Below are 16,351 nucleotides of genomic sequence, written 5' to 3'. Positions count from 1 at the left end.
TCCAAGCTATGGTCCCTGAATGAATATCATTGAGGACCAGGATATGTAAATTTTCAGTTCAAAATAAAGACTCATTTCAAGCTTCTGTTATTACTCCAATATCTCTGTTTGTATTTGTTTATATCTATTTTTATTTCTGAAATGCCATTAAAATATGAACGTATTTACTTGGTATGACACATAATGACTAGTGTCAAGCAATTCTGTGCATATCTTGTGGAGAATAAGAAAAAACCCCCAAGATTTATGTAAAAATTTTTGGAAAGTCTGAGCATATTAGAGGAACAGAAGGAAGTCTCTCCACCTAGTAGAGAAAAGAAAAAAGAAGTGCTAATTACTCTGAATTGTTCAATTAACATGTTATGCATGTATTACATAGTTATACTGTACACCACCAGCACATGGTCCAATAACATGTTGGTTAACAATAAAAATTGGTAGGGGAGAGAAAATGTGGAGAAAATCAGAAGAAAAGTGGAGAATAAGAGAAAGAGATCAAGAATATATTGGTTAAGAGTGAGAAGAAAGAGCTCACAGAAATGGTTTGACTCTTCCAGTAAATAATACGGAAAGAAAACACACAGACACACACACAAAAGAGTATTTCAGCCCACTGTAAGCAGTACTTATATACATGAATACTAAGATATCTCTATAGATACTTTAAAAAGTTAAACTAATGAACTTAGTAAGCATGATATATTGAGGTCTATCATGATATGAAAAAAATTATAAATGTATTCAGAGAGATTATAAACATGTTAAAGAGTGAAAGAAGGCCCTGAGGAGATGTCTGAGAATTTAATGATGCTTGTTTGTTAAGTCTACTGGTCCAAGTTACATTTCTCAGGACTCATGTAAATTCAAGTGTAAATTGGTATAAGATCTGAGCTATAAAAATGGGATGCAGAGCCAGGAGACTCTGAAGTTCATGGGCAGGTCTGAGATTATTTTGTAGCTTGCCAGTTAATTTTTCATACCAAGAAACCCTGTCTTAAAGAAGGTGAACACACACAGCTCAAAGGTGATCTCTGATTTCTATGTAAGTACTGTGGGATATGCACTCAAACACACACACATTCATACATCAATAAGCAATTTTTAAATCAGTGAAAGAGTAGCTAATATCCAGTGAAATATGCTGACTCAAAATTGAGCTTAAGAAGAATAGTCTAGTGGGAGACATATGAGAAAACCCACACAGAATGGCTAAATTAAACAAACAAACAAACAAAAAAACAAGCAAACAACAACAACAACAACAAAAAAGCAGGACCAGAGAGATGGCTTAGTGCCTGCAAAGCCAAAGTACTCTGGTTCAATTCCCAATGACCCATGTAAGCCAGATGTATAAGGGGGCACATGCATCTGCACTTTGTTTGCAGTGGCTGAAGACCCTGATTTGCCCTTTCTCTCTCTCTTTCTCTCTTAAATAAATAAAATATATTTAAATAAAACAGCAGTGAAGATAGACAGACAACACATGACTCTTACAAAGAATGAAGAGTGCAGTCAACCTTTGTTTATGATTGGATATGGAGTGTTCCTCACATAAGTCTTGTTTTGAAATCTTTGTCCACAATATATAGCTCAGAAGTGGGGATCTTTGGAGATGATTTGATTGTGTGTATTCTGTTTCTACCGAATGACTAAATATTCATAGATACTTATGTTCAGTGTATTATTGGGAAGTTGTAGAAGGTGGAACTCAGAATTCTTACAAGAGCATATAGGGAAATTGATCAGCATCCTGTGTCTGCAGCCATCACTCTGTGCTTGCTGGTGGTGCTGAGATGGCCATCCTCCTTTGCAGTGTACTCATGTGACCACTGTGTTCTGATTCACCACAGACCCATTAGCAGTGGATCCTAGTGACTATGGACTTAAATCCTTTAAATCATGAGCCAAAGTTAATCTCTTTTGGCCCTAGTTCAGTTTCTCTCAGGTGTATTGTCCCAGTAATTCAAAGCAGAGTATTACACCTTTGCTACAGAAATATTATATTACGAGTTTCGTATTGAGCAATCCTTCTGGAGGAAGGAAGTTTATACCAGGAAGAGCTATAGCGATGTGTAAGATTCTCCAAAATAAAAGCAATCACATTTCAGGGGTGCAGCCTCTGTAAGGAAATTCCATTAGCACAACACCAATAGTTGTCCTTCAAAGTTTCATGAGGATTAAAGTACACATGAGGAAAGAGAAAGGAAGAGAGAGAGATAAGCATTTCTCTACTGCTCATTAAAATATGTGAGCACTACAAAGTATAAATGAGAACTTCCTCACTGGCTATTTGCAAAGTCATAAATAATTTTGTCCTCATGATTTGTTCATTTCATTCCTGATTCTGCCACCTTCTGACTAGGTTGTGATCAGTGTTTAAATGTAGGGAAGAAACAATGAGTTTAACATAGTCAGTCTGTAGAGGCATTCACAGTGCTCTGAGCTCTTTACAGAAATGGTTAATCATTACACAGCAAGTAAAACACAGCCTGGAGACCCTGGGGTCTCTGCTGATGAGCACAAAGGGGCAAAGACAAGGGAAGCTTGCAGCCATAAGAGCGCTGGTGTCCACCAGCCAGGGACTGGGTTTATCAAATTGATCCATGTAAAGGGCAAAAAATGAAGATAGTAAGTAAAAACAGCAAAATGTGCTTACAAGAATGAGGATGCTCTGGGTGGCTCGAGTCTCAGCAGAGGATTTTGGTGGACATGCTTTCTTGTGAATGTATAGGACAGTCTGCTTATGTTTGTACAATATGAACATCATGAAGCCACTAGAACTAACCATACACCCCAAAGACATCATATCAATGGATGAAAATATTGCTATATACAATGTAGATATATTTTTTTCATAAATTGCACCAGAACAGTACCCAAAGTCCTTTAGGTTTGTGTGATTGTTACTATCTCTTGGACCTTTAATATTATTAATAACAATACTGTTTACCAGCACATGAAAGGTCCAGCAGAAGGTAATGGAAAATCTCGTGTACTTGACAGGTGTGGCCTTGACCTTCATCCACTGAGGGCTGCTAGGGCTGATCTTGATGGCCTGGAAGCAACTCAGGATGCAGGTAGCCCCAAGAGACACTCCTCTGGCCACTCTGTGAAGGTAGAAAACTAGTTTGCATCCACAATCATCTAGAAAATTTTTCATTCCCAAAGATAACATTGTTCGAGGAATTCCTTTAGAAAGGAGAACCAAACAGTTGGCTAAAGTTAGGTTACTGAGAATAAAATCAATGTTCTTTAACCTTTGTCCTGTGTGTGACATGAAGACGTGACAAGAAAGGAGCAAAATGTTACCCAGAATTCCCACTCCTGTCTGTGAAGCAAAGATGATGCTCATGGTCAGGGGGCTGGATGACTTTCAGTCTGGGAGTCTTATTTCATTCAGAGTAAGAAAATCTTGGAAGAATGGCCTCTGGTGTATTTAGCCAAGGCAATTTAAATGCATTGCTTGCCATTCAGATATGCCATCCCTGAAACTTTACTACTCTAGTTTTCAAGTACTGAGTTGTTGTATTTAAGTTCTTGTATGTGTGAATCCATACATGTGTGTGTGTTTGTACTGTTTAGGTTTTGTAATAAATGGCATAAAATCTGCACTATTTTATCTCTTTAGAGTGTACCATTTTCTTGTGTGTTCTTGCTAAAATATCCTTGGCATGCTGATTCAAGTAGTTTCTCTGTTGATTAAGGAGTTTCCTGTTTATGTGAAAAGAGCAGATTCCAAATTACAATATTGAAAACACATTTTGTACTATTATGATAACAACATGACTCATCACTATGATATTACAATTTTCCATATATGTGCCATTTCCTAGTAGGCTGTTCAACCAAAGAATCTATTTTGTTTCTTGTTATGAAAAAGCACAATGACTATGAACACTGAAAATATGCATATGTATTTTAATCTATTCAGTGTAGTAATCAAATCCAAATTAATTTCTGAAGCACCGAGACATCAAGACATCAAGACATTTAGTGACTTTTATCGAAAGAATCCAATTGTATTACTTGCACATGTAATTTGATATTTGGCAGAAATTATGACAGCCAAAATAATTACCACATAAATAGCTGTCATATCCCTTAGTAACAATGAGCACAAAATATTTTAAATAATCACTTCATAACATCTCAAAATTCTTATCATGAAAAAGTTGAATAACATTAAGAATGAGTGAACATTACCAGAATCATAATAAAGGAATCAATTAAATAAAAAATATGAACACTCTTGTAGACAGTACCATTTTTGTTACAAGCCCCAGTAATGCTAAATGAATGTACAATATCATTGAAATTCTTATCAATTCTCAAGATATTTCCAAATTAATATTTACCAAAGTTAATTACAGAATATTAAAGTATAGCCATGTCCCAGCAGTGGTGAGGCTGAGGACAGATGTCTTGAGGTCAAGGCCCTTCTGTAATGGACACACAAATGTTTATAGCCAGCTCTGCCTACATAGGGACACCAAGTTGAAAAACAAATAATGGCAAAATAAAAACACAAAACATGTGAACAAGAATTGTACCTTTTATGTATAAAATTATTAAATAAAGCTTAGGCATTACAATGGGAGATTACACCAGAGGGAAAATCATTGAAACATGGGAAACTGTTTGCCACCTTAAAAAGACGTGAAGAGTTCTGGTCATATTAAGAAAGTCAGGACAGGATACCATGTCCAGTAAGAGAAATTCATCAGTGAGACATCTTCTCAGATGGTGCCAGGAATGTTTTGGTGAATAATAGTGATGTGTGAAAGCATTGACCTCCTGGCTGAGCTAACAACAATGGAAATGATCAATGAAACTGACATTCTACTCAGACTAGAGACAAACTCCCAGTGTCACTGGAAAACAGGTAGGCTACATTTCTGTCCTTCCAATCAGGGTATAGGGATTACTCCCACACATAGCAGTTTAACCAACTCCAGACTCACACTCCAAAGTTTGTTTCAAAATTCTAGTGACATGTCTTAGAGTCCCAGTCCTTCACCATTTATTGGAACGAGGAATAAATTCTTTTAATATGGGCTCATTTTCCATCTTGAAAGAAATAGGAATTGTTTCCTGATTTTATTTCTTCTTATTCTACTTATCTCATTTTGTATTATATATTAGCACATCTTTCCTTTATGTACAGAATTTCTGTTATCTTCTGGACAACTAAACAACACCCCCCTACCACACACATGTCAAATTTAACCCATCGGTAAATAAACTGATGAAGGAATACTGGAGGGCATTGATGCTGTGGGTGGGAAATACAGCAGAAAATAAATAGAGTGTAGACTGCATTAGAAAAACTTCCTTAAAGCAAGAGAGTAACTTCAAGACATGTTAGCATCATATGTGTTCTGATGAAATTTTGCAGATTTGTGGCATACACTAGAGAAATCTCCCTCCAACTTAGCTGACTTCCCTTTCTCCAAAATGGATCGATATTTCTGGTTATCATAGTGGTAATCATAATCCTGCTAACCAATGAATGGTTCAATGTTAGAGTCATGAATGTTTTCATTCCAATAGTGGGCATTCGAGCTTATAGTGGCTGCCACTATCTCACAATAGAGTCCATAATGCTAGACTCACATCTCCATCCATTCCACTAAATAGGACTGAAATACTAACTACAGAATGATCTCGACAAGTAACTTTTAATGCAGTTTATATTTTCTTACATGCCAACACCATCTTCTATACAGGACCATCACATCATAATTTTGGAGGACTCAGTGATGTATTAGAGTTTCTTACCTTCAACTTTTGTTCAGATGTTGAGTTCATACTGGACCAAACATCCCTCTGCTGTGTGTGGTCCTTATGTCCTTTTCTAAGATTTGCATTTTACTATCCTGGCATACAGTCCACTTTCTTCTGTGGCTCTATCTACATGACTGCAATATTGCCACCTATGTGCTTATGTTTGCAAGGACAGACCCATCAGGACACTCTGAGGATTAGTGAAGCAGAGACAACAACTTTCTCAGAGAAACTGTGAAGTATCTGACCTCACCTCCCTCCAGAGCTGTGATTATCCAATCACCTGATGCAACAGTGATAGTGCCTAATTGAGGAAGTAGAAATAACTTTCAACAACTTTTGTATTTTGTACCAATTATAAGAAACAACTGCAAGTGACTATTAACTTTCTCCCTACGAGCTTCAGGAAACAGTGGTGAGGGAAATTGACTTGAGTCCATGAAAACTGACAGTTTCTCTCTGACAGAGACTGGAAAAGAGTGTTGTGTGGGTAACAGGACTCTTCAAAGGAAGTATATATTCTAATTGGACTGTGTGCTCCCATGTTACAGTTTTTATACAAAATTAAGTCATTGATATACAAGATCCTAGAGACACATCTTCTCTCATACTTGGAAAGAAAAATAGGACCTCACAAAAGAACCAGGAAATGAGTGGTGATGTAGAAAGACTGCATGGCACTGTAGAATCAATTTTATGATCATGAAGGAATTAAAAGTGACAAAACATACCTGGATGGCCATGTTTAAGGACATTTTCAATGCTAACTGGAAGTTACATTTGCATTAAAAATAAATTTATCCAGGCATGGTGGCACACACCTTTAATACCAGCACTCAGGAGGCAGAGGTAGGAGGATCACTGAGTTCGAGGCCACCCAGAGATTACCTAATGAATTCCAGGTTAGCATGAGCTAGAGTGAGACCCTACCTTGAAAAACCAAAATAAATAAATAAAATAAAATAAAAAATAAAAATAAATTTGCCAAAATCGAGAAAATTCCTAAAGAGGTTGAAAACAAAAGTCCAATATTAATAGACAGTCACATGAAAGGAGATGAAACAGAATTGGTGCAGCAGTGCCTAAGCCACTGAAATCGAACTGTAGACACAGTGGGCATGTGAATCCTTATGCTTATCTAACCTTTGTGTGTTTGGCTAACATGGTTTCTTCAGAGTCAGACATGGGTCCTTGGGCTTCAGGCCAAGTGCCTTAACTGCTAAGTCATCTCTCCAGCCCACAGAGTTTGTATTCTATGTAGCTTCGGTTCTCAGGAAGAAGGACAAGCAGGAGGAGGAAGAAGAAGAGAAGAAGGAAGGAAGAAAGAACAGGATGTGGAGGTGGGCTAACACATTTCAAGCCCATCTCTAGTCATACGCTTTCTCCCTGAAGGTTCTAACTCTTGAAAGATTCCACGACTCTCCTAAACTGCTTCATCAGGTCAATATCAAATATTCAAATATATGAGCCTTTGCTTGGCATTTGCCTTCAACCCAACACAATCACAATGTGTAGTTCTTTACTGTTTTTTCCTTACTTTTCAATGTTTATTATTATTGTTATTAAACAGGGTGTTTCATAAAGATATATCTTGTGTTGGAACACTATTTCCCTCCCCCCTCCCCCCATTACACTGGGGACACTACTCAGTGGGGTTGCCATTATTCCCCATGGAGCTTTAGTTTATGCATTGTTGGATTCCTTCCATTCAGCAGATCTCTTAGCCAATCAGAAAGCTATTGGTTACCCACAAAGGCTGTGTGCCACAATTGCACTGGCATTAACATCACACAAGGGCATTTGGTTCTGAGTAGCTTAGACCTCTGGTTGCTCAGACCGTTGAAGGCCATTTTCCCTCAGTACCTCATGTAGCATTTTCCAGCACTAGGTAGGCTGTCTGGGGACTTTTGAATTCCAGCCAGATCTCTCCATGCTCTGTGTCAGCAGCATATGGTGTCTTCAGCAATAGAGTCTTAGCTTTTGTCTCAGGAAGGTCATCAAGTGTTTTGACAGAAAGATGTCTTGATTTGGGGACCTCATAAGTCTCTCTGATCAACAGCTCAATCTCTGGTACTGGGAATTACAGGTCAGAGACAGGAAAAAAAAAAATCTTACAAGCTTGGGTTTTATCCCATCCTCACCAGAGCCCTACTTTTCAGGTGCTCCCTGCTTACTCCTTTTAGGGTTATCTCTTTTAGGCTATCTCCAAGGATAAAGGTTTACATGGTATCAGTTCAATTTGGATTTAATTATATATTTGCTTTCTTTTCCTCACCTTCCCCTTTCCACCCCTGAAATCCATTCCATCCTTATTGTCTGGGCCTTAAGTTGCCTATCAGTTATGATAGCAACTCAAACAGGTTCAGGTTAGGAACCACTGATAAATGACACCATGGGGCATTTGTCTTTCTGTGGTTATGTGAGTTCGTTGAGTATGATCTGTTCAAGTCTGCCCATTTTTCTACAAATTTCATTGTATTTTTTTTTTTTTTCTTACTGATGAGTAGAATTCCATTGTGTAAATGAACCACAACTTCATTATCCATTCATCCAATGATGGGCATCTGGGTTGATTCAAGTTCTTAGCTATAATGATATGAGCAGATACAAACATGGTTGAACAATTTTTGATTATTATTATTATTATTATTATTATTATTATTATTATTGATGCATAGAGCATTTAGGGTAAATGCCCAGTAAGGGAATAACTTTTTTATTATAGTTATGGACATATTTAGTCTGCAAAGAGCACTTGTTGGTAACATCCTTAGTTTTATCCCTGCCCCCTCCAGTAGAAGCTGCCTCATTGGGTATACCTGTTATCCTCATGGGGATTCTGCATTGTTCATTTTGGAGGTAGCCATTAGTTATGGGGAAGAGGCAATGTCTCTGTGCATATTGTCCCAATTTGTAGCTCTCACAATCTTTCCACCCCTCTCTTCTGTGAAGTTCCTTGAGCTAAGTTGGGTTTGTTATAGATCTGCTTCAGTGATGGGCTCTTATGAACCTCTGTGTCTGGCTTGGTATGAGTTGAGTGTTCTCTGTGTCTATCTCCTTCAACCTTGTGCTGATATCAGGTTCACCAAGAAAGAAGTGCTCTTGCTCATTTCCCAATTCCTCTATTGTTATTGTTACTTGCTATGGTATGAGTCTTCAATTCTGTTTCATTGGTCTATGTTTCTGTTCTGATTTCAGTGCCATGCTGTTTTTGTTACTAGATCAGGTATGGTGATACCTCCATAGTTGTTTTTTTTTTTTTTTTTTTCCCTAAGGATGTATTTGGATATCTGAAGCCTGCTGTCATTCCATATGTATTTTGAGATCCTTTTCCAATATCTATGAAGAATTATGCTAATATTTTTATTAGTATTGCATTAAGTCTGCATATTGCTTTTGGTAGAATTGCCATTTCACAATATTTATTTTACCTGTCCAGGAGCATGGAAGGTCTTTCCATCTTCTCAAGTCTCCTCAATTTATTTTTTGAGTTTTTTAATGTTTTCTTTATATAGGCATTTTACATCCTTTTGTGTTATTGAAAGTTGTTTAATTTTTTGTTATTGAAAATTGGACATCCTCACTGATTTCTTTCTTTGCATATTTGTACTTTGCATATAGAAAGGCTATTGATTTTTCTGCATTGATTTTGTATTCCACCACCTTATTGAGAGAATTAATCACCTTTAGAAGATTTGAGTTGGATACATTCTGGTCACTTATGTATAGGATCATGTCATCTGCAAACAGAGCTAACTCAACTTCTTATTTTCTAATTTGAATCCTTCTTAGTTCTTTCTCATGTCTTATTGCTTGGGTAGTACTTTTAGTTTTATGTTGAACAGAAGTGATAAGAGTGAGCACCCCTGTCTTGTTCCTGATACCAATGAAAACTCCTTAATTCTTTCTCCTTTAAGTATTATTTGGGCTTTGGCTGCTTTATATAGGGTTTATTGTGTTCAGATATAAACCATACATGCCTATACTTTCCAGTGTTTTGATCATGAAGTAGTCTTGTATTTTGTCAAGGGCCTTCTCTTCATCAATTGAGATGGTCATGAAGTTCTTATGGTTAAGCTTATTTATGTGATTTATTACATTGACTGATTTTCTTATGTTGAGGCAACCCTGCCTCCATTGGGTGAAGCCTACATGAACAAGATGCATAATGCTTTTCAATAGTTTTCAATAATTGAATTCATTTTGCAAAGATTTTGTTCAGGGTCCTTGCATCTAAATTCATGCGGGATATAGGCCCATAGTTTTCTTTTCTTGTTGTATCTCTGTCTGGTTTTGGCATTAGGGTGATGCTAACTTCATAAAAGGGGTTGGGGAGGATTCACTGGTCTCCAATTATGTAAGACAATTGGATAAAAATTGGTTTAAGTTCTTTAAGGAGGGTTTGGTAGAATTTGGCTGAGAAGCCATCAGGTCGTAGACTTTACTTCTTGGGCAGGCTTTTGATGACCTTTTCAATCTCCATGGGTGTTACAGGTTTGTTTAGGAGATTAATCTTCTCTGAGGTTAGTTTTGGTAGATGGTATATGGCTAGGAATTCATTCATTTCTTCCACATTATTCAATTTTGTGGAGTAGAAATTCTGGAAGTATGCCATGACCTCCCTCTTTTGCTTTTTTTATTTTGAATGGGCTTCCCTTACATTTTTACATACTGAAACCATTCATTATACACTTCCTAGATGATATTTTTAGATGACAATAAACATTTTGATTCAGGGTGTGAGGAAATATCTTAGTTGTTAAATTCCTTGCATACAAATGTGAATAACTGAGTTACATGCCAGGAAGGAAGCCTACAAATTAAGACCAGGAATGGAAGGGTCACTTCTAATTATATTGCAAGAAATCAGACAGGAAAATCCCGGGTGCAGTATATTCAAGCCAATTTAACATATTTGTGAACTTCAGAGATAGAACCTTTCTCAAAAAATTTTAGCTAGGTTCATAGAGAAAGAACATAAGAGATATCTCATGCTTTTACACACACACACACACACACACACACACATTTTAATCACATATTTAGATAATCTTAGAAAATATAATATATGACCAGATTAATAATTAGAGGTTAAGAGTGTATATGAAGCAAACATGGTGACCTGAGTATGATCCTGAACAGACAACTAAATAACTGGACACAGCATCAACACAGCTGTGTCCTCAACACTGACTGAGTAGAGACAGCAGATCACTGGGACTTTCTGGTCAGCCAGTCACTCAGAAAACTTCTGAGCTCCAGGTTCAAAGGGAGACCTTCACCTAGAGACTCCAAGAAATAACTGTACATGTGAAAATGGAGGGCACACAATGCCTCATACCAGTCATCCACATAGTGTGTGCCCATTTGCAAATACCTGTACATATACCACATGACACATATAACATACACAAATATTAAGTTAAATTGATGCATTATGAATTAAGGTTTAGTAATATTTACACTACCACTTGAGGGATGACAAAATTCAACATACATAAAATCATCAACCTCTTAGATTCTTGTTCTAGATCAATGTCTACATGTCATAGCATAATGGACAGATATTTATGCCCCATAGGTAAAGAAGAAAATGATGTATATTAGAGTGAGACACAATTATTCCATGATAGTACTACTGCAAAGAGTTACTCACCTATAACAGTTATGGATTTAGAAACAATTTCATAGATGTGAATTTATTTTCCTTTAAGTGAATATTCAAACTCAGGACAGCTATCTCTGCAATCAAATTCCCTGGACCTCTCTCCAGCTGCACTTTTTTAAACCTTCTCTTTACCAACACTCATTGTCTGGTTCTTTTGTAAAGTACAAAGTTTCTCCTCATGCTATGAGCAAATGTATTTCTTTGGGAACTAATAGATACTGGATTTAAATTTTTGGAGAAATCTTGTCATGGAAGCACATAATCACATAGAGTATTTCCTGTATAACTTCTGATGACACAGATAACACTATTCATGACTCCCCCAACAGGGAGCGACTGTCAGTGCACATGGAGTGCCACAAAGTTTCCCCACCATTGGGTCTGGCTCCTTCTTGGAAGAAACTTTAAAATCACTAGTGATTGTTTCTCATAATTGGTAGTAGAGACAAAAGTTTTTGAGAGTTATTTTCAATTCCCCAATTGAGCACTGTCGCTGTTGTGCAAAGTGATGTGATAATCACAGTTGTGCAGGGAGGCAAAGTCAAAGGACTTCACAGAATCTCCTAGGAAATTGTTCCCTCTTCATCACTAATGCTCTGTGATGATTGGTCCAGAATCTGACAAAAGGCAGCATACAAGTGATCCTATATCAGTCCTGTACATGGATGAAAAGAAGGAAATAGATTCTTTGTTTTGATGCTAAAGTGCAAAACTTGGAAATCAATATTTTGAGAACGTAGAAAAGCTGCACTGACCTAAGAACCACTGACCAAAAAAAGGGAGTTTCCTGCCGGCAGAACTTTCTCCTCTGAAAGAAATGTACAGGTAAGAAGCTGCACCTATGTCTGCGATGCCTCCAATGCCTGATGATGTGGTCATCAAGGATGCAAGTCATGGGCTGATGGAGGACATTAATCATTTCATGAGTCACTTCAGGAAATTATTGTGTAGTAACAATTTCAAAATTTCTGAAATCAATGACAGGATGCATCACTATTAACTCCAGTGTGTGAGGGTGGGCAGGAAATAGGTGTTTCAATGGCCATATTTGTAGTAGAGACGTTCACTGAACAGTTAACTGTCATGTGGTTTAGAGAAGGAGGGTGTCTCTGTAGATGGATATGATCATGCGATGTATTTTTCTCTCTTCAGAAAATAAAATCTGTCTTAAATGTAAGATTCCTGGAAAAATACAGTTGTCTGGATTCAATAGCAGGTCTGTGATTTTACTGTGTCTTGTAAGTATTTTGATATCATGAGGGTTGTCTAATCTACTCTGCAGTGTATTTATTCTGATCTTCCATGTTTCTCACCCACAGTTCTCCATACCTTCCAGCAATCATTAATCAGCTCATTTAGAAAGTTAATTTTGAGTGGTGTGTGTGTTTTGTGTACTTTGGGGTGATGCAGTGTAAGTGTGTTATTGATGACTTTATTGAAATTCTATAGCACAAATAAAGGAAAAATAGTATACTCAAATAAGTAAATGGACAGGAAAATATTTCAAAACTAGAAATACAAATCATATAATTATGTAACTAAGAGGAAACAAATCAAATTGACTGGACACTAATTCTTGCTCAGGTGACAGGTAAAAAGTTGAGATTCCAATACATTTCATGGAAATTAGAGTACAACTTTTATACATTATGTCTAGAGTTCATTATATTGTTACCCCTGTGTCTAATACCTTAACACTGATTGGTTTGCCATGGGCATAACCTACCTGCTTATCGTGATAGAGAGACCTATGGCATTGCTCCAGTTGTTAATTTGCATAATGTATGTTTCTGTTACCATCTCCATTGTTGTGACCTCAGTCTGGAGTTCTCCCCTCTCACTATTGTAGATTCCCAAAAGCAGCCCACCTACCACCTGAAAAGAAGTATTACAGAGGACTTTTTCACATTGTTCATTGTAATCCTTACTTCATTAATGTGACCAGAATTCTTCCTATATCAGTATAGCAAACAATTTCTCTGGTGTTTCATCTAAATATTTCTCTTTTTTAAACATGAAATTTTAATATTTAAGCATCATTCATTAATTTGGTAACTGAAAAAGCACAATCCTTGTTCACATTTTTTGACCTTTTTGGTTTTTCTTTCATGTTCTCATTATGAAACAGATCACATTCTTTAGTCTGAGCTGGCCTAGAACTTTCTATATATCTGAGACTGCTCTTGAATTTAAGAGCATGCACTGTTTAACTCTCAAGACCTATGGCATGCTTAAAACTAAATTATTCATATAAATAATTTGAGTTTTCATTTTGGGCTTCACTTTTATATGTATAAGTTACATTACATTTTACTTAGGGCATCGATTTAGAAAGGTCATGGCAAGGTGTGAGAAGTGCAAAGCTGTAAATCAATCGAAAAACGAGGGCTTCTTGCAAACATTGCGTTTTAATGACAGACCATGCTTCTACTTTGTTTGCCATTAACTTCCACAAGATTCTAATAGTGCAATCTGTTCTTGTCATTTTCTTTTCTTTTTCTTTTTTTTGTTTTTCGAAGTAGGGTCTCACTCTGGCCCAGGCTGACCTGGAATTCACTATGTAGTCTCAGGGTGGCCTTGAACTCATGGCAGTCCTCCTACCTCTGCCTCCGGAGTGCTGGAATTAAAGGCGTGTGCCACCACGCCCAGCTGTTCTTGTCATTTTCATCAAAGAAATTAAAGATGTAAGAATTTAATTACTATATTTCATGCTGAATGATGCTAATATATATGACAGCTCTTGATTTTGTTCTTTCATTTTACTTTGGGACTCATTAGTTCTGCAAAATATTGAATTAATATTATACACATCAAAATAAGGCAGCATAATCCTTTACACATAGAATTGATTGATATATTCATTCCAATTAATGTTATTATTTATTACAATTTTATTCCCTTATATACTGTATAGATTACAATGCATTTGAATATATGCTGTGAAAAATACAAGTGACCACATGGGTTAAAATGGTGCAACAATGTAGCTTTGATTTTATTATCCTAATATCGAAGTGCATGAATATTGAAAAATCTAATCTCATCATGATGAATATGTTTTATCATTTTTAAGAAATAGTTCATTTTTCTTGAAATTTGGTATCTTGTCTTTTTATATGAACAGGAAACTGATCAGCCACAGAAAAAATTTTTGAGCAAAGGACCAAGCAGGAAGATATTTTAACATAAGTCAACCAGAATATGGTATGTTTTATAAGGAGACAATAAATACACATTTTGATAAAGCAGTTAGGAAAACCTAAATAATGCACATATGCACACACACACATAAGCTACAAACATTTTAATTCAGTCCTTAAAAACTACAAAAAATTTTTTGTAGCTTTCATTTCTAAATATTTAATTGTTTGTTGCAAAAATGATTTGAATTCCCTTCACTGGCCCACTCATCCAAGACTTTCTGTCTCTGAATGAAATAATTGTCTTACATTTTCAATGTCACCCAGCGCCCTGACAACTGGAAACATCTTTGCCTTGCAAACAGGAGTTGGAATCCTGGGCAACATTTTTCTGCTTTCTTGTCATGTTTTCATGTCCCACAAAGGACAACAGTTAAAGGACATTGATTTGATTCTCAAGAACCTGTTTGTTGCCAACTGTTTGGTTCTTCTCTCTGGAGGAATTCCTCACACAATATTCTCCTTAGGAATGAAATTTTTTCTAGATGATATTGGTTGCAAATTAGTTTTATATCTTCACAGAGTGGCCAGAGGAGGGTCTCTTGGGTCTACCAGTATCTTGAGCTGCCTCCAGGCCATCAAAATCAGCCCTACCAGCCCTTGGTGCGTGAAGGTCAAGGCTGCACCTCTTAAATACACAAGGATTTTTATTATCCTCTGTTGGACTCTTCATAGTCTGGTAAATAGTGTTATCATTAATTATGTTACAGGCCCAAGGGAAAGTGGCAATCATACAAACATACAGGACTTGGGCTACTGTTCTGGCATACTTCATGGAAGAAATCCATACATAATAAAAATGGTGATATTTTCATTAATTGATGTGATATCACTGGGATGTATGATTTATGCCAGTGGCTTCATGATGTTCCTTTTGTACAAACATAAGAAGAATGTCCTATACATTCACAGAAAAAACTCCAACCCAAAATTGTCTGCAGAGACTAGAGCTACCCAGAGCATCCTCACTCTAGCAAGTATATTTTTATGTTTTTACTTGCTGTCTTCAATCTTAGCCTTTTATGTGACTCACTTTCAAAAGCCCATTGACTGGATGAGGGACACCAATATACTTATTGCTGCAAGCTTCCCCTCTCTTAGTCCTTTTGTGTTGAGCAGAGACCCCCGTGTCTCTAGGCTTTGCTCTACCTGCTGCACAAAGATTGGCCATTTCTGTAAAGTTTTTAGAATATTGTAAATGTCATAATTTCTTCCCCTGGGTAATGAAAGTTCATTCATTCCATCTATTTAAACACTGGCTAAGACCAACTCAGATACTGGTAAAACCAGGACCAATACAAACAACACAGGATGACACAATTATTTATAATGTATCAAGTAACCTTCATGCAAATAGAACGACTTCACAACCATATATTTGAGTGTGTGTATCTAACAAGAAACAGAGCAAAACTATATGTCTTTTTCTCATTTTCTTGTGTTTTTTTATGTGACATAATTTAATGATTTTGTACCCATCAATGTAATTATTACATTTTTATGAAGTTATATTCTGGAATAACTGAAATTCTTTCTTGTGAAGATTATAACAGGCATTCAATAGCCTGTCTGTTGTTTTAAGGGGTAAAATTTATCTATCTATCTATCTATCTATCTATCTATCTATCTATTATCTATCTATCTATCTATCTATCTATCTATCTATCTATCTATCTATCATCTGTCTGTCTGTCTATAT

At 36.5% G+C, this 16,351-nt stretch overlaps 1 protein-coding gene across 1 annotated transcript; it reads right to left on the bottom strand.

Annotated features, from left to right (window-relative positions):
• Positions 1-2,428: 2,428 nt before the first annotated feature.
• LOC101593969 (vomeronasal type-1 receptor 3-like) lies at positions 2,429-3,352 on the bottom strand. Its single transcript, XM_004671819.3, has one exon. It carries the CDS (start codon positions 3,350-3,352, stop codon positions 2,429-2,431), a length of 924 nt encoding a protein of 307 aa, XP_004671876.3.
• Positions 3,353-16,351: the final 12,999 nt, after the last annotated feature.

Source organism: Jaculus jaculus, chromosome 14 (genome assembly GCF_020740685.1).
Source record: "Jaculus jaculus isolate mJacJac1 chromosome 14, mJacJac1.mat.Y.cur, whole genome shotgun sequence".
In the NCBI taxonomy this organism is placed as follows: Eukaryota; Metazoa; Chordata; class Mammalia; order Rodentia; family Dipodidae; genus Jaculus; species Jaculus jaculus.
The sequence above is the reverse complement of the archived record's forward strand: the minus strand, read 5'-3'. Positions and strand labels throughout refer to the sequence as shown.

Bases quoted from the DNA above. Each gene is read 5' to 3' on its own strand.
- LOC101593969 (XM_004671819.3), bottom strand. From the start codon at position 3,352: ATGAGCATCATCTTTGCTTCACAGACAGGAGTGGGAATTCTGGGTAAC.